At 42.8% G+C, this 24,885-nt stretch overlaps 1 protein-coding gene and 1 pseudogene across 2 annotated transcripts; both read left to right on the plus strand.

Moving 5' to 3' along the window:
* The first annotated feature begins 2,176 nt into the window (after positions 1-2,176).
* Positions 2,177-23,469, plus strand: FAM47E (family with sequence similarity 47 member E). 2 transcript variants are annotated; one of them, XM_053923443.1, is made up of 6 exons: positions 2,177-2,236; positions 9,408-9,558; positions 12,831-13,016; positions 17,665-17,820; positions 22,387-22,470; positions 23,003-23,469. In XM_053923443.1, the coding sequence occupies exons 2-6, from the start codon at positions 9,472-9,474 to the stop codon at positions 23,192-23,194; spliced, it is 705 nt and encodes a 234-aa protein (XP_053779418.1). In that variant the 5' UTR covers positions 2,177-2,236; positions 9,408-9,471; the 3' UTR covers positions 23,195-23,469. The 2 variants fall into 2 exon arrangements, with proteins under 2 accessions (XP_053779418.1, XP_053779417.1); XM_053923442.2 differs by lacking the exon at positions 2,177-2,236 and adding an exon at positions 2,499-2,593 and having other exon boundaries at positions 23,003-23,468.
* On the plus strand, positions 3,263-4,787 carry LOC139440871 (1-acylglycerol-3-phosphate O-acyltransferase ABHD5 pseudogene; annotated as a pseudogene).
* Positions 23,470-24,885: the final 1,416 nt, after the last annotated feature.

Genomic DNA, 24,885 nt, shown 5'->3' on the forward strand with positions numbered 1-24,885 from the left:
ACACACCTTCCTCCAGGGAAGCCACTCCTTCTTAATCTGGGATACTGTAGAGTTAGTCTCTACCTTTGTCACTTAGTTATTATGGTTCTGACTATGCCTTCTAACCCTCTTGCCAAATTTGTCACCTCCAAAATACAAAGACGCCAAGTTGTCCAGCAATGCCGTCCTTTGGACATCACTTATGCCACTTCCCAGGGACAGCCAACTGACCTGGACTTTGCAAAATCCTCCTCCCTTGCATGAAGGCTTCCCTCCATTCCCAATCCCCAATTTTGTTCTCTGGACCTGGGGAAGGGTAGGACTACATCTAGGCCAGCAGGAAGTAGCTACAGAAAAACAAGACCTTCACCCATTTGCCTTTGTAAGATTACAAAGGTCCAGAAGTGTTAAAGGGAGGAATTGTAACAGGGGGACCTGGTGAGAACCTTGGGGAGTGGGAAAGGACCCTGGAGGCGCTGCAAAAGTATGCCTTCCCTAGAGTAGGGGAGGGGTTGGGAAGTGCCAGAGGTGATGGAGGGGACTGAAGTTGCAGTGAGCATGATAGATTTCCATATAGCTGGGTACGGGGTAAATGAACCAGCCCCATTGTGTGTGATGCTCTGCACTAGAAACAGAAGCTGCAGATGACTAGAAACCCTCCTACCCTCTTCCAAATCATGGCAACAGAAGAAGGGGCAAAGACACTGTGGAGCCTGAGAAGCATGATGGACACTAGCCTGAACTGGCTGGGAATTAGGATGCTTCTGCTGCATGTAGGACTTTAGAGCCAGGAATAAAATGAATGGCAGGCAATGTCTCACCCCTTTTTCCTTCTACACCCCCTCACTCACCTGGTTGGGAGACAGCTCGTGGACAAAATTAATACACAGAGCAAATATTAACCTGTGAGGATGCAAAATTCATGAAAATAGGTGCTTTTTAAAAAATTTATGCAACAAACACTAGAAATGAAGTACCAAGACAATAAGGACCAAGTCTGTTTATCTTCCTTTGCCTGGCATCCCCAGTGCCTAGCATGGATGTAACAGGCAATAGTTGTTCAATGATGACCTACAGCAGGCCAGGCACAGTACTGGGAGCAAGATGGACATGATCCTTACCCTCAGTCTGATGGAGAAAATCCTACTTCCTCAAAGTAATTAAGCTTGAATTTGCAATCAATCAAACTATATCAAAGCTACTATCAAAGATAGTGAAAACAACCAATTAGGCTCCTTATAATGATTACAGTTGTACCTTTCTCTGTTAACTGATTCCTGCAACAACTTTGTGGGGTAGGAAGGCAAATACACCCATCTCAGGTTCACAGCTGAGATGACAATAGTACTCAGCAGTCATTGAGGGATTCTATACTGCCAGCACTATGTTAAGTACTTTGCATTCCTTATCTCATTGACTCTCCCAACAACCCTATAGGCAGATACTATTATTTCCCCCATTTTCAGACTAGGAAATCAGTGGAGCTTAAAATCATTTAAGTAACTGTGCCCAGGAGTGCATAATTATTAAGTGGCAGAATAAGGACTCATCTGAGGTGGTGGGACTCCAGGGGTCTCCACTGTGCGTGGAGAAAGCAGCTAAACACACACACGTGAAGATGCTAAAACTAGTACCAGTCAAGGGTACCTTTAATACTATTCACATATTCAATAAATCCCTAAAGGTGGAGCTTATTTATTCTAGAGAGTCTGAAAATGAGAAGACATCTTTACATGACTACAAAAATCAGTCTCCTGTAAGAGACAGAATTTAACTACTGTAATAATTTTGAGACAGGAGAATGCTTCCTTGTTATTTTCTCTGAAAGCGACGCTTAATATTTAAATCAGAAAAACTTTAGAAAGAAACTTTAGCAAGAAAATTTAGCAAAACCAAAACATCCTCATGTAATCCACATACACACAGCATCTGCCTACCAGGGGCAACTGGGTAGTAATTTCACGGCTGCATGTGAGTCAAGGCAAAAGAATCAAATTACATACGAGCTGCAATGGACTCTGGAAATCAGCAGGATGCTCACTAGCAGAAGCTGCGATGCCCAGGCAGTTCCAAGACCTCCAGGAATACATTTCATGCTAAAAGTCCTTCTCACCATTAGACACCAGTCTATTCCTTTCCCTCACTTCCCAATTTCTTTCTCTTGCTATCTCTCCTGCCAGCTGCTTTCTTCCTTTCTCCCCTTCAACAAACATCTTTTGAGAAGGTAGTGAGCAAAACAGACGTGGACCAGCCTAAGGTAAATCTCAGTGGGAAGATGATAACGTCTTCCCAGCAGATTAAAACATAATTAAACCAAGGACTTGGTCCTTTCCCTTCCCTCTCAAACCGGGGCGGAAGATCCCTGGGGTGTTGGGGATTGTGCTGTGCGGGGGTCCATTGTCTCAAAACGTTGGGCTTCTGGGGGCGGGGCGCCTGAGCTGCCAGCCACCCTTCCCCCGCAAAACGGATCTGGGAGCGGCTATGTGGTCTCCTAGCAACCCGAAAGGCTAGAACGCACAAACACCACTCTCAGCTGTTACTGCAGAGCCGGTGCGACGATGGCGGACCGCAGGCCTAGTGCGCCGAACCGGGTTGGCAGAAACTGCAAGCCCTGGTAAAGGCCGCGGGTGACACTTGGGGGCGCCTAAAACGCGTTCTTGCTGGAGCTGAGCTGGGGCAGGGGCTAGGCCTGGGGCTGGGTCTAAGGCTAAAGATGGGACTGGCGCTGGAGCTAGCTCTAATGCTAGATCAGGGGCTGGGCCTGGGCCAGGGCCAGGGCCAGGGCCAGGGCTTGGGGTGGGGGTGGCAAATAGCCAAGCAGCGTTCGGCTGCAGTCCTGCCTGCCTTTCCTATTCAAGGTCTCCAGCACCTAAATGACTATAACATAACCAGAGCTTGATGCTGCTCAATGCAAAGGACACATTTTATTCTGTTTTCCTTGCTACCCCCAGGGGATTTAGATTCAGACACCTCTTCCAGGTGGGAAAGTGACCACCACAGAGTCCTCTGTGGAGACTGGTTTAGCCTAGACACATAGTTCTGGTGGGGTTAGCCAACAAGGTGGAGCCCTGCATCCCCTGTGGGGGGTCGGATGCACCTGGAGCCCTTGGCTGCCCAGCTGGTGACTGGGGCGAGCTGAGCCTGTGTTTGGGGGACTGTCTTGCATCCTGGGGAGATCCGTTGCCATTTTCAATGCCTAGTGTCACAGCCGCAGGGCAGGAACCCAAGGCTTTTTCCCTTTGCTGATCGCTTGAGCTGTTTATGAGAAAGGGATTTCGCTCTCATGGAGGTTAGATGACGTGGTGGTAAAGGTCCCAAAGTGTAGAATCAGAAAGGCTGGACTCGAAGGCTAGGGCTCTTCTTGCTTGCAAGGTTACCTTAGGCAGGTTAGTTACCCCTTCTGGGCTCAGTTTTCTTAAGGGTAAAATGGAGACAATGAGAAGAATCCGTTTTGTAGGATTGTCACTGGCACACAGTGTGTGTACATGTTGGCAATTGTGAGCTCTTTGGCAATCCCCTTTTCCGTTCATTTTCCAACTCGTTGTCTTGAAGTAATTATAGATTGGAAATAAAATATGGACACTGAAGTTCTCTCACAATGTTTCAAATAAGACTCTACTTGTCCTCCTTGATGGTTTTGGAGGAGGTCTTGGACTCTGGGCACTGAATTTTGGAGATTTTTGCACCAATAGACCCTTCTGTGTTCTTGACATGTTGGGCTTTGGAGAGGCAGCAGACCTATGTTTGACAGTGATGCAGAAGAAGCGGAGAATCAGTTTGTGGAATCCACTGAAGAGTGGAGGTGTGCCCTAGGCCTGGACAAAATGATCTTGCTTGGATTCAACCAGTGTGGGATCTTGGCTGCTGCTTACTCACTGTCATACCCGTGAAGGGTTAATCATCTCATTTTAGTGGAGCCTTGGGGTTTCCCTGAGCCATGGACCTTGCTGATCAAGACAGACCAATTCCAGTTTGGATCAGAGCCTTGGGAGCAGCATCGACTAGCTGGCCTCAGGATCGTAGGACCATTTGGTTTAAGTCTAGTACAGTGTTTAAGGCCTGATTTCGAATGGAAGTATTCTTCAATGTTTGAAGATGATACTGTGGCAGAGTACATGTACCACTGTAATGTACAGACTCCAAATGATGAGACAGCATTAAAAAATGTGACTGTTCCTTCTGGATGGGCAGAAAGGCCAATGCTCCAGCGAACTGGTTAAGTGGACCCAGAGATCCCAGTTTCGGGAATAAAGAAGACCAAGAGAGAGGCCTCGCACAGACCAGTGATAGTGTGCCCTGAACTAGGAGTATGGTTAACTCAACCTTTCCCATGTGACCCCCTCTTCCCCGACCTTTCCTCAAAAAAGCCTCCTTACAGCCTCCTTTTCCCACCCCATCCCTTGTGGTCCATAAACTGGGCATGTTGTCTTCCAGGTACAGAGAGTATCTGCCCAAGAGCAGACCGACATTCCCCACCTTCATGCACACAAAGCGTGTGTATTTCTGAGAAACAGACCGGCTGACTTCTGGTACGGGTGACCTCCTTGGGAAGGTATAATCACTCAGGACTTTCAGGAGAAACTCCTTCCCCCAGACAAGTCACCAGGTCCCCAGACCTCCCTCCCCAAGGAGGCAGAACAAGCTGCCCAAGGAGGTAGACCTGTGTTCCTAGCTCTCGCCAGCCCGGCAGGTACAGAAGGTGTTCATGGTGGACAGTGAAGCCCAGCTGACCCCACACCCCTTGGCCCGCTACCCAAGTCTGGGAGAAGATCTCCTGCCCTAGGGTTGTGGGTTATTTTCTAGGTCCCTGGGGCCTAGAAAATAATTCTCCTTATATACCCAGGGAGTTCCCTCTAGGGTATGACATGCTTATACAGAGGAGCGGACGAGGAATGTCTTCCCAGGGTGAGAGTTTCCATGGGAGTAGAGCAGCTTCCTTTCAGCGGCATTTCCCTTTGCTTCCCATGAGGGTGCACAACTTATAAAGGTCCTGCACACTGGAAACATTCGGCTTCTTTTCCCCCGGAAGGTCCACCAGTCTACTCTGCCTGTGATTTTTTTGGGAGGAACACACAGGAGGGAACTATTCAGTCTTGCTTCTGTCACCTAAACCTGCTCTTAGGAGGTATCAACAACTTCTTACTGACTGATGAGTATAAGGCATATGCGAACCTGCAAACTCACAGGGAAAATTCGCCAAACTGTTAGGCTCAGGTTGGGCAGCAGCTCGAAGCTCCCAGGCATCTTCAGACTTTCAGTTCCATAATCCCCAGCCAGCATCTCTAGTTCTGTGTCTCAAAATGGCTTCCACACCTCCAGGCACAAAGTCTTCCAAACGAGAAGGGGGAAGGGGCAAAGTTTACAGGGTACGTGTCAGCTGACTCTGTCTTTTAATTAAGCAAATACAGTTGACCCTCCAAGGGGACCAAACTACACTGGTCCACTTATAGGGGGATTTTTAAAGAGATACAGTTGGCTGTCCTGGCGATGGGTCTCACTTGCACATATTCAACCAACCGCATAGAGAAGACAGAATATACACATTCCCAACTGCAGATTCCCAAACACGGATCTAAAACACCGTTTTTGGTCTCAGTTGGCTGAATGCACAGATGCTAAGGGCCCACTATAGAGTCAAAATTTCTCCGTTGGTTTTTGACTCTGCAGAGGTCGGCGTTCCTGACCCTCGTGTTGTTCAGGTGTCTACTGTGATAGCTTTCCCAGTAAGCAGCTCATTCATCTGACCACTCCAAGATGTTAGCGAGTCTAGAAAACTGAGGTTCTTGGTTGGATATTGCGACATTGAACATAATACAGAACAAAATTGTTAGACTTAAGGGAAAAGAGAAGAATGATATTGGACAGAAAACGAGCAGTGCTTGCTAGCCCACCCCACCCACGCAGTCTCTTCCCTACACTGAGCGTGACAGTTGTTCAGAGAGGTGAGCTCCTCTGCAAAGTCCCCCAGGGGCCTCTTCTCACTCAGAGTTAAGTCCTTGCTGTTGTCTGAAAGGCCCTCCTTGCTCTGCTCTCCACCCCACCCCTCTTGTGCTCCGTCTCCATCCTCACTGCCTGCTCCTCTGCTCTCACCCGCAGCAGCCACTGCGATCGCTGCCTGCCCTGTGAACATTAAAGGCATTCCCGATGCAGATCTCTGTTCCTGGGTCTGGGTCACTTGCCCCCAAGTCTACCTAGCTCACTCCTTCACTTTCTTTGGATCTTTGCTGGAAAGTCTCCTGCTTTGAGAGACTGTATAAAATAACATTTCCTTTCCACCCTCATTCTCTGTCCCTTACCATGATCTATATTTTTCAACATAGCACTTGTCACCACTGGGCTCCTCACTAGACTAAAAGCTCTATAGGGCAGGGTCTTTGTGTCTTTCACTGTGTACCACCAATACACGACATATGGTAGACACTCAAAATATGCTCATGCATAATGAACGAAGAATAAATCATCAGTGGCAGAGAAGTCTATAGGAAGGACAACTGGAATTTCAAACCAATACTTTCCACCCAGGGCTTTCCTGCACTGCCTCCTGCAGGTCAGAGCTTGAGTCCATGACAAATAGATTGTTTGCACATTCCCTCAGATGGCATGTGGGGTGGTGGAACTTATTTCCATATTTGATCTCCCAACCAGGTGTGTTAGCTTTTTTCTGAGGCTAGACCTTTTTCATGGTGCCACAATTACCAGCAGCAACTCTATATTGAAATTCTACGCAGAAAAAGAATATCTATTTTTGCATATCTCAGAAGAATTCATGGCTTAACTCCTGTGGGTCCCATGGCGTATGTGCCTGTTCCTACACCAGTTGCTGATAGGACCAGCCTGCCCGTGGACTGAGAATGGGGTCAGGTCACTTCAGACCATGGGAACTGAGAGTGGACGGGGAGGTGGTTCACCAAAGAAAAATCTAGATACTGTCATTTGTAGGAGGAAGAATGGATGCTAGACAGCCAAAAAACACATAAACCTTTCAGAAGTACTCAGTGGGGCAGCGGGAGACTGGGGCAGACTCAGAGGCATCATTCCATCTAGATGAGATGGAATTTCAGTTCAAAGGCTGCCTACCTAACGTCTAGGTGATGGAAGTTCGCCCACAGCGCCCAGCCCAGGATCTGCATGGAAACTGACGAGTGCATTGACTGACTGCAAAGGAAAAGCAACGGGGCAAAGATGGTCTGTTTTGTCGTAGAATCAGGAGCTCCCAGTTTCAGCACATTTTCCTTCCACCCAAAACTGTTTTCTGTTTGTAGCTCTTACTAAAGGCACTAGAAGTGCTGGATCCTGACAGGAAATTGGAAGACACATGAGCTCACTATCAGAGCACAGGGAAAAAACACCAGAGGAACGTGTAAAACATTTTAAAAGCCATTCTACCTACCAGCTGGGACTGCGAATTCTATTCTAAACCCCTCGTTCATTCCTGGCACCTGAAAAACATTTTATGAGTTAACTTCTCAAAGCTCCTTATCTTTAGAATAATTTAGAAAAACAAGAGTAACTAAGTTCCTGAGGAGGAGGGAAAGGACCCTTGAATCCCGCTCCAAATAATAGGAGTTTTCTTTTTTGTTTTGGTTTCTGTTTTGTAATTCATGGGTGTGAATTATCTAGCAATGGAGCAACCTGGGCGCCAGCATGGCTCTGTGAGAGCTGCCGGGGGGAGCAGGGACGCTGCAGGACAACTCACTGGCTGGCGGGCCCACCGTGGCTCTTCAATTATTTATGGCAGAAGCCCTGTTGTTCACATGATTGAGACCAGTAGTTGTTTGGATAAATAAAAAACAAAAAACCAAAAAACAAAAAGTTAATGGAGGAAATTGTGAAAGATGACACTTAAGTTGTTAAAACATCTTATTTTACCCTAGAACATAACTGTACATTCACATGCTAGTCTTTTATAGCCTTTTTTTGAGTGCAGATCTGCTGCTTGGAGTTTCAAGTCATCTTTTTTACATAAATCGCACTAGTAATGATACCTTTGTCAAATGTTTTCAAAGCACTAATATCAATTTTCACAGAAATAACTCTCTTTTGTACCACACTTTTTTCCCCAGCTCATGCGATATTGAAAATGTGAACGCAATGAGAGGGTAGTTACAGTCAGCGGAAATAGATGTGGGGCGTGCATTTAACTTTTGAAACGAAATGGTGTCACCGGTAGGGGCTGAGGAGGGTGAGTGTAACAGAGATGCCCAAGCCCGCCCGCAGCGCCCGGACCACGTGCGGAGGGCCCAGAGCCACGGGGTTTGGAAGGAGCTGTGAAGTGCTTTGCCTGTCCTGCGAGTGGCCTCTGTGGAGGTGGAGCGAGACAGGATCCGCTGTATTAAATTCTACATGTGAGGTGCAGCACAAGGTGACAGGAGCTCCACTGTCCCGGCCCCTGAGTGTACCCCCTGGTAAATTTGGGGAGAACAACTGAGCATGCTCATCTCAGCTCTGCCTTGCTTTCACCGGGAAGTGAGATGGCCCACGGGAAGCATGAATCCTCCTCTGTTTCTCCCTTCTTGAGGGAAGCCCCACCCTGGTCCACCCTGCTGGGGCCAGGGCTGGACAGTCTGCCCATTTCTGGGTTTCAGTGAGAAAGTCTTGGACCTAAACCCATGTCCTCCAATGTGGTTGATGTCAGTAACAAAGGTGGCATGTTGCTTTCATCTTTGTCTTCTGTGCTATTTTTCAAGATGCTTGGAACCTGGGTAGGGAAGAGGGAAAAGTGTTATATGAAGGGATCCCCTTCGAGATTCCAGCAGTGTGGGTCAGTGTGGCCCTGGGAGCATCTTTAACTTCTTCACCCTCCGTGAACCATTAGCTAGTTGTGATGGTATGTGAATTTATCTCAATTCTTAAAGAGAAGCCATTGAAGCGAGTTTAATTCAGGATGACAGATGGCTGCATTTGATATGATGAGATTTATATTTTGAAACGATCATTTTGACTGCAGTTTAGAGAATAGGATACAGATTGGGGGTTGGGGTCGTAAGAGAAGATTCAGAGACCCCAGCAAGGAGTCTTTCCAGCACTCCAGACAAGAAGGCAGAATTAAAATCTATCAGACTAATGAACAGGCTGGAGATTAGAGATGCGGGGCAGAGAGGTCAGGGATGTCTCCTACTCACCAAGATTGTCTGAGGCTGGCACACGTCCACATGTCTTAATAAATGATATTTGAAGTCTTAGAGATCACCTTATAATGGTAAAGTGCTATATATGTGTTACTGTTATTATAATCATGATATATGTGTCTTTATGATATTGAGAATAGGAATGGAATCTTTGAAAAATTGAAACAGTAAGTGTGAGCTTGCAAGAAACTGTTGGAAGTACTTGTTTTATGATCTTCTTTCCCCCGAGATACTGTTGGAATTCCTTTTGTGTTCATGGTGGCTCATATTGCAATCATTTCATGATTCCATTTTGTTCAGTCCCAAGAGGACTTCTCTGTCACCTCAAGGGCCATTGCTTTATGAAAAGAAGAAGCCAAATGAAATGGATTCACTCCACGAAGATGGTTCACCTCTCTACGAAAATGCGCGCAGAGCAGTCAACGACTTCTGCAAATGGACTGGTGATATTGTAAGTTAGTAGTAATACAACTTTTTAGAGTCAAGCCCAAAGTTACTTTCGTTAAAAAAAAAGCCCAACAGCATTTGTATATAATCTAAGTCAAATGATCCAAGTCATAAAGGAATCTTTCTGACTCTCCCACCATTTATAATAGAAGTGTTTCTTGTAGATGAAATTTCTGGAAAGTTTTTAAGTTTGCAGCCAATTTGAATGTTTATTGTTTATATTTCACCTCATTGTGGTTGTCTCATAGTTTTTTCGAGTGATTGTCTTTTTTTCTTCCCAGCTTTACTGAAATACAGTTGACATACAACATTGTGTAGTTTAAGATGTACAATGTGATGATTCGATGCATGCATACATTGCAAAGTGATTATTACAATAGCGTCAGTTACTACATTCATCCATTCACATAACTACATTTGTGTGTGTGTGTGTGGTGAGAACATTTAAGATCTACTCGCTTAGTAACTTTCAAGTTTATAGCAGTACTGTTAACTACAGTCACTATGCTGAACATTATATCCCCAGAATGTATCCATCTTATAAATGGAGTTAGTACCCTTTGGCCAACATCTTCCCATTCCCCCACCCTGTTGTGTGATATTTTTCTTTTCAATTTCAATGTCAGGATCTTCTTTACCCTCTTTCCTTCACTCCTTGAACTCATTTATCTCAGTTATTTTTATCGGGCAGCTATGCTTGACTACAACCTTTACCAAAAGTTTTCCTGACATAAAGAGTTTTGACTCAGTTATCTTTCTCCTTGCTCTCCTTCCAAGAACCTATTTAGTTACATATTCCCATTCACAGGTCCCTGTAGCTGCCGAGATTTCTGATGTTTTTCCTGGATTAAAGACTGTATAGGATTTGCAAGCTCCCTTTTTTGAGTGCATGAGTCAGTTCTGGCCAAAGTATTATTTAGGATCACTCATTGGCAAGTGACTGAAATATAATTCTGACTGGATTAAGGAAGGAAGGGGGCATCCAGAGGTATTAGTAGCGGCAGACACGACTGGATCAAGGTGCTGACACGTTTTTAGGTGCTCTCCCATTTCTTGGCTGCTTCTCCTATCTGACTCTGTTTTCCAGCAGTCTTTCCCCAAGAGATGAAAAAGTGGCCACTGAAGCTTATATCTTACCATGTAGCAATTTAAGTGGGAAAAGAGCAACCCCTTTCCAAAAGGAAAAAGTCAAAGGCTCAATCTCACTGGGTCACTTGCCTTGTGCCTGATTATTCACAATGAGTGGAGAAATGAAATATGCTCATTGGCCAAGTCAGGTCTCAAGTCTAATCCCACAGCCAGGAGGTGGGTGTGTCCAGCCCAGCTGCAGCAGACTGAGTGGGATGATGCACACCCTCCCTGTTGCCTGAACCACTGCTTGTCCATAATCTGAGGGATTGGATTGCCTGAATCCCATCTCTTCCACTTCTCCCTTTCCTACCACAGAGACTATAGGCAGGAAATTTAGGAACTGTAGGTTAAAGTTTAGCTGCCCTGGTAACAAGCCTTATTTTCAGTCCTTTATGACCAAGGTGTCATCTTTACCTCAGCTGTGCTACCTAGGTCCCTGTCACATCACCCTGTGGTATTTCTCCAGAGCATTAGCTCATGCTTTCCTTCCATGCTGTTTATTTTTTATCTTACTGATTCTGCTTGCTCTATTTCTGCTTCATTATTATTTTAGCCTAGTTTTGACTATTCCTCCCTTTATGTCCCTGACTCTGTTTCATGACTCCTCTCTATAAATATCACTCCGACATCAGCTGCAGTTGCTAATGGCTTCCTTCTGTGTTCCCCAGTTTATATATCCCAAAGTGGAGTTGTATTGAATCTGTAGAGGAGGAAAATATAATTTTCCTTCTATTCTTCTCAGTCCTCTCTAGGGCTCATATACCAAAATTCAGATTAACGAGAGAAAAATAAGACAAAGTTTATTAACATTCATGCATCATATATATATGGGAAATACCCAGAGAAAATGAGTAGCTCTCCCAGGTGGCTTAGAATTCAGGCTTTAATATCATCGTCAGCCACAGACAAAAAGAAAGAAGTGTGTGGGGAGCCAGTTATAAGGAGGAGAGTAGGAAAACTAGGTAAAAAAACATAAGGTTTGTTATGTAGATTGAAGCAGGTGCCTTCTCCATTGATAAGCATTTCTTACGATTTAGAGTCTTCCTTCTCTTCCTGGTACATGCTTATCAGAAAGTAAGACACCCTTACAAATGGAGATTATTCTCTTACCACGGGGTAACTTCCACTCAGTTTCCAGTGCTTTTCCTGTTTTCTCTGCTGTTTCTCAAAACCATCAACTCAAAATGATTCTTATGCCAGAGGCATATTTTGGAGTGGCATATTCTGCTACCCTTCAAGTCCAGACTATTTTTTAGCCGCATTAGAGGTCAAGGGTCAACCTACAGATCAGCTGTTCTTAATGCGCAGCTCCACTCTCCACTCCCACTGGCTGTGGCCGCAGGAAGGGAGTGGAGGGCGTTGTTCCATGCACAAAATACTGTTGACTAAGACCACGTTCTTTCAGCAGGGGCCCTGAATGGAGCAGCTTCCCCTGTAAGAGTCTGCAAGCAGAACAGACACCTTTCTAGACACGGCTGGAAAATACTTCTAGGGATGTCCCTGCTATAAAGGGGTTGGAGAAGTCTGCTTTTGGACAGACTGAATTTTCCCCAGCCCCATGCCTTCCCTCAGGGACTCACTGCTCCTGGCAGGTCCTATATTGTCATTTAAGGCACTGACAAAGGCTTCCAGACCCCAAATACAGTTGACCCTTGAACAAGATGGTTTGAACTGTGCTGCCCCACCTGTTCAAAAGTTTTTAAAAATAAATGCCCATACTGTTTTCAGTCCATGGTTGGGGGTCCAGGTGTGGAGGGCCGACTGTATGCATCCATCTGCACTGTTTTATATAGGGAACTTGAGCGTTGCTGGGGTTGGGGGTGGCATGAGGGTCCTGGAACCAACCCTCCTACTGGGCCCGTCCTTCAGATACAAAGGGTAGCTAGATTTTGGGGGAGTCAAGAATTATACAAGATTTTCAACTGTGCTGGAGGTGAGCACTCTTAAGCAACAGCCCCCCAATCCCCCTCCTGTTGTTCAAGGGTCAGCTGAACTTCTGATCTCCAATGAATGCTGACTGAACATTTCCTACTTCTCCAAACTACCTCTTCTCCAGCCATGGTCAAATACCTCCCTTAGATTAAAGGAGAAAGCAAGAAGAACTGCACCATTTGCCCTGACTTATGCAATGTGATATTTTTCCAGGCAAGCGTGAAGATTGAAGAAGAGTTTGTGACGAAACAATTTCACCTTGACTATCAGAGCAAACCAAGCTGTTATGGGCTCCACATGATGAGACCCAACCAGCTCCCTCTGGAGTTAAAGAAGAGTGTAGGGCTCAATAAGTGGCAGGAAGCAGAATTTTTCAAGGAACGAGAGCAGAAACTTGAGGTAATTGAAAAAGGGGAGAAGACTGAAAATCAAAGAAAGTGAAGTTGTATTAAAATCTGAAATGTCCTTGAATTCTGGTACTACAAGGGGCACCAGTCTTTTTCAGTTGAATTCTTGACATTTCTTTATGTTTAATGTTTGTTAAATGAGTGAGTATTTCATACACATAACAAAGATCATCTCTTTATGTGTTTTATAGTATATGTTGAAATTCTAACAGTCAGGGGAAATATGTGTGAACATCTGTCGTTGCAACAGTAAAACGCTGCAGTTAATGACTGTGAACACTGTTCACTTGATGTCCAGAGAATTCTTGAATTTTCAGGGTTGCCTAACTGATGACAAACCACCATTTCTGGTTGCACACTTGCCAGATCATCAATAACTTACCCAGTTCCCCGTTACTAATTTCCTGTGAATATAGGACAAGCTAACAGAGCAGGGAAATAAGATGCTATCTTCCAAAGGGAAGTACTCTGGGCACCTAAGTACCCTTCCCTTCCACTTTTTCCGCAGTGTGTTACTGTCAAATGTGCCAATCCCACGAGGACTTAAGTGCCTCAGTGGGCATTGGGGGTGGGGAGAGAGTTCCTTTCTCTCAAAGTGAAAAACAATATATAATCTCTAATTACTCTCTTCATTTTACACATAATCTCTGATAGAATATTTCCAATATTTTGGACATATTAACCTTGTCCTTTACAATCGAACACAATTGTCAGTTTTTATATACCTGATGTTCTCTATCCCTGACCCTGTTGCATAAGGTTTATGAAAAGTGTGCGTTCCATCACTAATATCAGCTCTTTTAAATTTTCTATTTTCCTCTCATTTTTCTGAAGGGTAACATGCAAACTGATGCTGAACAGAAAAATTATGTCCATCACACTTGGGGCCTGAACCAGTGCTTGTCCTGAAGCTGAGCTGGATGAAATTGCTCAGTCCTTGTACTTAACAAATAATTGCACAAATGTTTTATAAAATGCTGTGGTTATTGCTGAAGTTGAACTTTTGACTGGCAGATGGAGGGTCACTGTGCAAAAGTTCAAAATATATATTTCCACATTGTTCTTCTGCCTGAAGGACTGCCTTTGACACTTCTTGTAGTGTAGATCTGCTGGTGGTGAGTTCTTCCAGCTTTTGTCTGTCTGAAAATATCCTTACTCTGCCTTCATTTTTAAAGATCATTTAGTGGTTACATAATTCTAGGTTCACCGTGTTTGGTTTGTTTGATTGTTTTCAGAACTTTAAATGTGTTGCCTCACTGTCTTTTTGGTTGTGTTATTTCCGATGAGCAATCTGTCATCCTTATCTTTGTTTTTCTGGATGTATTTTATTCTGTGGCTGTTTTTAACATTTTCTCTTTTCCCTGGTGTTCGTAATGTTATTATTACATATGTTTGTATGTATTTACTCAGGGTTCTTGTGCTTGGGGTTTGCTAGGCCTCTCTCATCCATGGGTTTATAGTTTTCATCAAATTTGGAAAAATTTGACCATTATTTCTTTAAATATTTTTAAAGACAGATATTTTGGTCTCTCAAGCCCACTGCCAGGACTGAAATTCCATGTACTTAGGCTGCATAAAGTGGCCTCACAGCTCATTGCTGCTCTGCTCAGTTTTTTTGTTCTTTTTCCTCTATTTCCATTGCTGTGTCTTTCAATTCTCTAATGTGTTTTCCCTGCAATAGCTAATCTGCGGTGCATCCCATCCAATGTGTTTTTCATCCCATATATTATAAACTTCATCTTAAGAAGTTCAACTAGGGTTTTTTAAAAAGCATACCTTCTGTGTCTCTACTTAATCTTTTGAACATATGGAATATGATTATAACTCTTTTGATATGCTGGTCTGCTGAATCTAACATCTGTTTCGGTTCTGTGTGAGTTGCCATTAATTGATTTATTTCCTCATTGTGGACCTTGTTTCCTTGCTTCTCTGCATTCGTGGCATATTTGCATGGATGTGAGTCTCTAATCTTACTTTATTGGGGACTGGGTATTTTTGTGTTCTTCTAAACTTGAGTTTTGTTCTGGGATATAGTTAGTTACTTGGAAAAGTTTGATCCTTTTGGGTCTTGCTTTTAAGATCTGTTTAGAAGAATCAAAGTAACATTCAGTCTAGGGCTGATTTCCTGCTGCTGAGTCAAGATGGTTCTGTGTGTTCCACCCAGAGTCCTGTGAATCGTTAGATTTCTCAGAGGGAATGGGCATTGTCCCTGACCCTGTGCACGTGCTGGACCCTGTCCCCTCATCCTTTCAGCTGCTTTTTCCCTGGATCGCTGGTAGTTTCCTCCCCCACACGCACAGATAGAGAGACTGGGTAAACCTCTGGAATTGCCTTTCTGTGTAGCTCTGGGCTGCAAACTTTTGAGCTGTTTTTAATCTTCCTGGGTTTTCAGTTTTGTCTCCTCAACTCACAGAGTCCCCTAGGCTCCTCCTGGGCTCCTCACTCTCTCCAGACAGTAAGCTGGCAATTGTGGGTTTTACTCTGCTGGTTTCCTGTCTCTTGGGCATCACTGTCTTTTGTTTTTCGATGTCCAGTGTCTTAAAAACAATTTATTCCTGTATACTGTTTTTTCTGGTTTTTGGTTGTTGCTGGTGGGAACATAAATCTACCTTGTTCCACAAGTGGAAGTGCCTGTGTTTATTTTTTTATCCCACATACTCTCAGGCCTGCTACACTCTTTTCTTTGGTGTCCTTTAAGACTCTGAGCTTTCCATTTTTAGTTTTTTGAGGAAACTCTATACTATTTCCACAGTGGCTGCACCAGTCTGCTTTTCCACTAATAGTGCAATAGGGTTCCCTTTTCTCCCCATCCTCTCCAGCATTTGTTGTTTGTTGATTTGTTAATGATGGCCATTTACACAATGGAATACTATGCAGCAGATAGAAAGAAGGAACTCCTACTTTTTTGTGGCAGCATAGGATCAATAGGTAAATGATTAATTAAATGAAATGATGTCATGGTTTGTACAGGACAGAGGAAGTAATCGATTTCGCCAAGCACGGAGTGAGGTTAGGTACACAGTTAAGGCATCACAGAAGAAATTATGTTTGTGCTGAGTCTTAAGAGAATACCAGCCATCCAACAATATAACATATTCCAGACTCAAGTTCTTCAGTAGAGTATTGGTACAGTTTCAATTTTTCTTCCTTCCTTTCCCTTCTCTTACCCCCCTTCCTTCTTTTAATTAAGTGGTTCTTAACTAAGAGTAATTTCCCCCCACAACCCCCCCCAGGATATTTGGCAATGTCTGGAGATGGCATTTTTGGTTATCCCGATTTGGAGGCTGCTACTGGGGGCATCTAGGTGGTAGAGGACAGGAATGCTGGTAAACATCCTACAACGCATAAGACAGCCCCCTCCATCCCTTTAACTATTGCCAAAGTTAAGGAACCCAAGTTCAGTTCAACAAATACTTATTGAGCACCTATTGCATCCTAAAGATTGTTCCAGATGCCAGGGAATGTAGCTGGGAAAGGAGAGACAGACAACCAACCAGAACAATGTGTAATATATCAAGTGATGATATGTGCTATTAAGAAAAATGAGACTGGGAAAGAAAACGAGGACTGTTGTGAGTTGGTTATAATTTTTAAACTGGGTGGTCAGGAAGTGTACTAATGATAAGATCACATGACTTAGCTAAGGAAGTAAATCATGTGGCTATCTTGAGGAAAAGCATTATGGCAGAGGGAATAGTGAGGGCAAAGGTCCTGAGGCAAAAGCATGAAGGGAGTGCTCTAGAAATAGCAAGGTGTCAGTATGCTTGGAATGGAGGGGTCACAATGCTCAACCTAGCTCTGAGAAATGGGAGTTTCCTTCCCTTTGTTTCATCCTCTCTGTTTGAGACGGGTGTACCTGGATTGACCCTTGAATGCCCAACACAGTCTACCTCATAGTTTAAATGTGAGGAGAGAGAAGGGCAGCATCTTTGTGTTTTTTGTTTCTTTATCCTTCCCAAGTATTCGACCCCACCCCCCACCCCCCGCCCACCACCGCTTTGTGATGAGACACTATATGGTTAGGGTATCCATAGTATCCGGCTATGAACCAACAGATGCACTGCTGAGGAATGGGAGACAGAACGAAATGACATCTATTTCCCTTCTTCTTTCTTCCTATTAGAGGGGTGAGAGACTGGTGTTGGATATCATTGTGATCAAAAGTAGTATGTACAAGGCTGAGCACAGTGCCGGGTTACCATTTTAGTTGACCAAGTATTATTTAAGGTCATTACCCTTTGGTGAAATATGTAATTTTAACATGATTTCTTGCTGCTTTAAATAATTCTTTCCTTTAATCTTCCCAACAATTCTATGGGGTGGTCCTGCTATCTTAGTTTACAGATGAAGAATTTAAGTAAGTTGCCCATGGACTTTAATATCTTCTAAGTGGAAGAGGCTGGATTTGAACCCAGGTCTGTCTAAATCCAAAGACCATGCTTAACCACCTTGTTATTTTCTCAATCTTGAACTTTTCATGTTACCTTTGTAAATCAAAGCATATTGAAACATCATGAAGTACTTTGGCAAGGATTAATCACAAATTCAAAATAAATGCCAGTGTTTTCATAAGCTAAATTTTTATCAAAATGACAAACCAAAAAAACTAATGAAATTGGGAATTATGTTATTTTCTATAGAATCCTTCTAAACCAAAGTACGTGAAGATGAGGTATGGAGCATGGTACCTGGACCCCAGGCTGTGGAAAATGCAAAGAGCAGATGAACCTTTGGTTGATCCCAAGGTCTTACGTAAAGCTCAAGATGAGCTTTTAAAAAAGCAGCAGCAGGAACAGGTATGTTTTTGTGCTGTGATGTGATCATCTGAGCTGAACATTATCACAGTGCAACTGCTACCTCACATTGAAGCCAGAGTCCCTGCAGTATGCAGAGGCTCCCGAAAGTCTTAGAGCTTGCATATTGAAACCAGTAAGGAGAAAGCCAAGCCATTAAATGGGGAATTTGTAATAAGCAAGACTCGAAACCCCCTGGCTTCATGGTAGACACAATGCCTCCAAGGGTAGGGCAACTACTCATAATACTCCCACTGTTCTTGGTTCGGTTCCTTGGATAAATTGGCTGTCCAAAGGGTGGTGTGACCTTGTAGGACCACCTCAGGACTTAGAATGGATATAACGTCATGGGTTCTCTTTGAGTAACTAAATTAAGGCTTACCTATTTATTTATTTTTTATCAACAGTGCATGAATGTTAAAAGAATTTCTAAATTGCAATCAGGTAACTTCTTTTATGCAGTTCAGCAGAGTTGCAGATCAGAGAGGAAAGGGACAAAGGCTGATATCACAAAGCCAACAAACAGGCACAGCAAGAATGTGCTCTAATTCTAGTACAAAGAGCCTCTGCCGGCTGGTCTCTGTGTACACGTATCTAAGGGGAGGGAGATCCTGACTGTAGTGCAGACGACTTGGAAATACTGGTGCAACAGTTGCGCAGGACTCTAATCAGAATAATTCTGAAACTCTTTTTCAACAGATGCAAAACTTCTTCCAGATCTCACTGTGAAAACACTTGAAAAATAAAATGCTATGCAAATTTGGCCACTCATTCATTCCTAAATCACTCATTAGTCTCCTGGTTTAGATTGGAGGAAGGATGGTCATTTTTACCTTTTCCAGTACTGGGTATGAAATTCTTATTTTGAGATATGAGATGTGACACAAATTTATGAGTACAAGAAGCTTATAGTAAGCCTCAAAATAATGTACATAATATTCAGCAGAACTTTTTTGTATATGGTTTTTGTAGCTGCTTGTCTAAATTTATGTAAATTTAATGCATAACAATACTTTAGTTGTCCTTTTTAAAAATAACAAAACTTTCTCAATTAAATATCTTAAAAGGAAAATAGTTTCAAGACTATTGTTTTAAGGTCTCTAGATGTTCTCTTTTTATATAAATACATTATTAAGTCTGATTGTTAAAGACAAATAATTTTCCAAAAGTATTTTATTTTGACAGCAAAAGGCAGTAAAGATGCTTGACAAAATGGGTATGGTCAGCTCATGAAAATGAAGTCATATTTAAATTTTGGAAATAAGGCTGATATAAATATTACAGTACAAGATTTCAGACACAGGAAGGATTCAAAACAATGGAGTTCTTCTGTAATTGCCTTTATAATTCACACTTTGTAACAGCTGAAGACTGATTTACCTGCGCACTGCAGGTGGTACCACTTGGCTATGGCACCCCAATTCACAAGACACAGGTCCAATAGTGTGCTTGTAAGGAAGGGACAGTCACTATAATGACATGACTGTCTTCCTGGTAACACATGGGTTTTGATGGTTATTAGTTGGGTTTGTTTGGAAGGTGAAATGATCTTAAAGAACTGAACTAAAATAGTATAATCATATACATTCAATTTTTAATTCAAATAAATGAAAGGTAAAAGCAAATGAATGCTTGAATATCCCAAAGATAGTAGGACTGGATCAAATCTTTTTTGTTGTTGTTCAGTTATGTTGTCCCCATTTCCCCCACAGTTGCTCTCCTCTGCCCCGTCCAACCCCTGCTCCCAGAGACAATTCCTTTCCCATTGTCCTTGTCCATGGGCCCTTTGTACATATTCCCCTTCTTTCCATCTCTCCCCTCTCCTCTGGTCCCCATTATCTCCTTCTCCCCTCCCTTCTGGTCCCTGTCAGTTTCTTCTTTATTTCCATGTATCTGATTCATTTTTGTTCATTTTTGTTCCACTTAAAGGTGAGATCATATGGTATTTGTCTTTCACTGCCTGGCTTATTTCACTTAACATAATGCTCTCTGGTTCCATCCATGCTGTTGCAACAGGTGGGAGCTCCTTCTTTCTTTCTGCTGCATAGTATTCTATCATGTAAATGTACCACAGTTTTTTGATCCACTCATTTACTGATGAGCATTTAGGCTGTTTCCAACACTTAGCTTTGTAAATAACACTGCTATGTGCATAGGTTCTTTTGAATAGGTATTTCAGGATTCTTATGATATAATCCCAGCAGTGGAATTGTCAGATCAAGGGCAGTTCCATTTTTAGTTTTCTGAGGAAATTCCATACTGTTTTCCACTGTGGCTATACCAGTCTGCATTCCCACCAACAGTGCACTAGGGTTCCCTTTTCTCCACAATCTTGCCAGCTCTTGTTGTTTATTGATTTGATTATGATGGCCATTCTGACCAGTATGAAGTGGAATCTCATTGTAGTTTTAATTTGCATCTCTGATGGCTAGTGATGCTGAGCATCCTTTCATATGTCTCTGGGCCTTCCATATGTCATCTTGGAGAAGTGTCTGTTCAGGTCCTTTGCCCATTTTTTAATTGAATTGTTTGTCTTCCTGGAATGGAGTCGTGTGAGTTTTCTTTATATATTTTGGAGATCAAACCTTTGTCTGAGGTATCATTGGCAAATATGTTTTCCCATATGGTTGGTTCTCTTTTTATTTTGCTGATGTGTTCTTGAGCTATGCAGAAGCCTTTTAATTTGATGAGATCCAACTTGTTTATTCTTTCTTTTATGTCCCTTGTTCTAGGTGAAAATATTGCTGTGTGGAATATCTGAGATTTTCCTGCCTATGTTTTCCTCTAGAACTTTTATGGTGTCATGACTTATGTTTAAGTCTTTTATCCATCTTGAATTTATTTTTGTGTATGTTGTAAGTTGGTGGTCTAGTTTCTTTTTTTTCTTTTTTTTTTTCTTTTTGCGTGGAGCTGTCCAGATCTCCCAACACAATTTATTGAAGAAGTTATTTTTACTCCATTTTATGCCCCTGTCCCTTTTGTCAAATATTGATTGACCATAGACATTTGGGTTTATTTCTGGGCTTTCTTTTCTGTTCCATTGATCTATGTGTCTGTTCCTATGCCAGTACCAGACTGTTTTGGTTACAGTAGCCTCGTAGTATAGTTTGATATCAGGTATTGTGATCCCTCCTACTTTGTTCTTCTTTTTCAAAATTACTGAGGATATTTGGGGTCATTTATGGTTCCATATAAATTTTCAAAATATTTCTTCTGTATCTGTGAAATTTTTCATTGGTTTTTCAAGTCTTTTTTTTGATATCAAGTCTTTGGAGTCAAGATCTGAAAATTGTGCACACAGTGTTGAGTAGGAAAAACACTACTGTTTCTTCCTTTACCACTGTCAGTTCTGGTCACCAAATATCAGGATTTTTCCACACATGCACCAAGAAATTCTCTGATTCTGCTGACACCAGTTGGGTGTCTCACATCTTAACTCCATTCTGACATAATCTATCTGGAGATTGAGTCACATCCCACAAGGTAAGGGCCCAGTCCCATGAGACTGCCCTCACTTCAGATGCCAGTCTCAAGCCCAGGTTGTCATCTGTGCTTCTGGCCAGCTGGCTCTGTACATTGCAGGCTCCCACAGCCCTCTCCTCAGGTTCAATAACCTGGCAGAGCAGCTCACAGAACGCAGAAAAACCATTGCTTACTAGGTTGCTATTTTGTTGTAAAAGGGTACACACAGGGGCAGCCACATGGAAGAGAATCATAGGGCAAAGTGTGTGGGAAGTATGTGACATGTGACATTTTGACCCAGTGATCCCACTTCTGGGAATATATCTGAAGGAAACCAAAACACTAATTCAAAAGAACATAAGCACTCCTGTGTTCACTGCAGTGTTATTTGCAATTGCTAAGATATGGAAGCAGCCCAAGTGTCCACCAATAGATGAGTAGATAAAACAACTATGGGACATTTACACAGTGGACTGCTACTCAGCCTTAAAAAAGAAGAAAATTTTACCCTTTGCGACAGTATGGATGGACCTGGAGAACATTATGCTAAGTGAAATAAGCCAGTCAGAGAAAGACAAATACATTTGAGTTCACTCATATGTGGAATCTAATGGACAGACTGAACTAACACGCATAACAGAGACAGAGTCGTAGATGGAGAGCAGGCTGACAGCAAATGAGGGGATATCAGGGGGTGGAGGGATTGAGGAAAAAGGAAAAAGGACTCAGGGACATGGACAACAGTGTGGTGTTTGCAGGGGCGGAGGAGGTGGGCATAAAGGAACTAAATGGTAATGGAAAAAATGCAGTAAATAACTTTAAAAAAGAACATTTATCTTACAAAGATTTTATAATGTAAAAAAAAAAATGTATGGCTTATCCTTAACATAAGGGTTAGAAAAAAGGGAGGGAAAGCATAGAAAGTCGTGCATCTTTTGAAAGCCTTATATTCATTAACTTGTGAACATAAGCTATATACAGATTTCCATGAGGAAGTGGTTTAAAATGAGGTATTTTAGAGTTAAATGCTTCCAATTAGGACAGTTATAAAATCAAGCTTCTGACTGATGTTTGTTTGTTTGTTTTTTAACATGGATCCTCTTTTAGGAGGAGTTACTTTCATTTGCAAAACTTTATGGACCAGCTGCCTTTAAGGAATTCATTCTAAGGAAGGGCTACAGGATGCCAAGTGTGAGTAAAGGGTCGTTTCAGAAAGATCTGCTGAGGGGCTCACAGTTGTTCATGGCAAGGCGTCAGCACCCTGCCAAAAGCAAAACCCTTCTTTTTCTTACATCTTTTTTACAGGCATGCAGAAAGGGCATGATTTTTCCCAGACAGGGGCCAAGATAGGATTTGGCATTTTTCTCTTTTTGTTCTGTCTGTTCAGTTTCTGCCATCAGAGGTGTGGTCTCCCTGGTGATGCACCTACGTTGGGTTTGGCCTTAACGGGACCACAGTGAAAGGGAACTATGTACAGGGCACGTGCCTTGCAAACTCTGACTGGCACTGAAACACCCTGGATTCTCTAGGAAGTATTTAAGTTTCCTTTGCTTCCACATCTCAGGACAAAAAGCTGAAGCTTGTGTCGGGACAAAATGGAGTTGGGATTGACAATATCATCATTGTCAGCCTCATGTGGAAAGAGACCAGGGCGAAAGTTCACTTCCTGGGGGCCCACCAGTGTCTTTGGTCTTTTTACCATTTTCTCTTTTTGCCCTTCTAGTGTCCCCTCCCTCAATTTGTAAAGCTTGTCCCAGTTGCCTCCGTCATGGAGCACGTCCCCTTGGGGGGTACGTGTAGCAGGGGTGGAGTGGGAGGTTGGGGGAGTGGACTGTGTAGCAGGAAGTCCTGCACCCAGACCAGCCCTGTCACGAAGCAGGAAGCCAGCTCAGCATGGGACCAGGGCCAGAGCTAGCAGATAATAAGTTCTGTGTTTGCCCAGTGTCCGCTGGGTGCACAGCCCACGGCGTCTTTGAGGCCGTGCAGCCAAGATGGTCAGCGTTCCTGGAAATGGGATACAGAATTTCTTTTTTTCCAAGCATTAACAGTAGCTTGTACTTACTGGCATATAAACATATCGATCAAGCTCAGATCCAGACTGGTTTCAAAGTTAAATTAGGCAAGGTGAAGGGAGGTCTAGAGTGTGAGGGAGAGATGGGACTCCATTACACAACTGGGGTGCAAGTTCTCTTCTAGTTTTTGGCACCAATGACAGGCCTGCCAGATATATTTAATGTGCTTATATACATTTACATATTTACAATAACTGCCCATTCTATACTAAGGCCGCAGAAGTATCTTTATCTGCCTGATGTATGAAATATGCTTATATAATACATAATTGTATATATGATTATATATGTAAATATACTTAAGCATAAATGTAAGTTGTGATATATAAATGTGTCGGTGTATATACATATATATTCCTCTCCCCATGACTATGTATCTATATCTACATAGATGTATATTTATATATATCTATATATACACTAAATATACTATGATTTGCTCTCAGTGTTGTAATGATTCATAGTTCTAGTTAACATTCTTTCTTGATGGAAAATGGTTTTTTTCATTTTGATTTGTCCCCTGTTGGTTTAATCCATCCTGTTGATGAACACTTACTTCATTTTTGGCCAAAAGGAAGCTTGCCTGACACGCTGGCTGTACTCTTTCAGCTGCATTAACCGAAGAGAGATGATGTTCCTGGCTACATGGAGTCTGAGAACACCTGTCACTCAAAGTCGTTTATTCCTACATCCTATACGCTCTACTTTATCAGGAGTGGAGGGAATCTAGTATAGTAAAGTTTTCATACACACACACACACAAGTATACACACATATACATACACACACAAACTGTCATTACTTACTTAAATTTATGTATGAACATTCATTCTAACTCCTATAACGTCCATGTTCACTGTGCATATACATATTCATATATGTTACATGAGCTTACATACGTGGGTACGCATTCCAGGATCTGCTGCTGGATTACTTGCTCTGTAGCAAGTATATAAGGAAGTTTTACCCATAGCTTCCTTATGTCTGCTACACAGAATAGAGCCAGGCCTTTGATAGCAGGGATGAGTGGCGCAAGGCTGTGCTGAGCTGGGCTGGGCTGAGCTGGGCTGGACTTGGGCACCAAACAAGTGTGAATTAGATGCATGTATTTCTGATGTTGTGCAACTACCTTCCAAAGCCCAACGCCTCCATGGGCTAATTATCGACATGAGATTTTGAGTACAACAAGACCATATGTTATAGAGTGTGAGGCTGTGAATTTAGGTTTGGTTGTGGTTGTGGGCAGAAATGTCCAACTTTTGTTTGCCAACCTATTGACAATGTTCTCTCATCCTTTGTTTTAGTTCCTTGAGAAGATAAATGTCAGGAAGGATGTAAACGCAAGTGTAAAAAGAGTCCTATGAAGTAACTTAGCATGGAAGAGTTTGGGAAGATGATGGACACATTTTATTTACTGTATAGGACATAGCTGTGTTTTTCTCTCATTAAACATTAAACATAACTTATGATGAGTGTCCCCACCACAGATGCACAACTTTGACTTGACAATATTCATAATTTTATACCTAATACT

The sequence above is a fragment of the Desmodus rotundus genome, chromosome 4, assembly GCF_022682495.2.
Source record: "Desmodus rotundus isolate HL8 chromosome 4, HLdesRot8A.1, whole genome shotgun sequence".
Classification (NCBI taxonomy): Eukaryota; Metazoa; Chordata; class Mammalia; order Chiroptera; family Phyllostomidae; genus Desmodus; species Desmodus rotundus.

Excerpts from the sequence above, each read along its gene's own strand:
- FAM47E (XM_053923442.2), top strand. The coding sequence starts at position 2,538 with ATGGCGGACCGCAGGCCTAGTGCGCCGAACCGGGTTGGCAGAAACTGC. Across the intron at positions 2,594-9,407 it reads GGCAGAAACTGCAAGCCCTG|TCCCAAGAGGACTTCTCTGT; the intron begins GTAAAGGCCGCG and ends CATTTTGTTCAG. Across the intron at positions 9,559-12,830 it reads GCAAATGGACTGGTGATATT|GCAAGCGTGAAGATTGAAGA; the intron begins GTAAGTTAGTAG and ends ATATTTTTCCAG.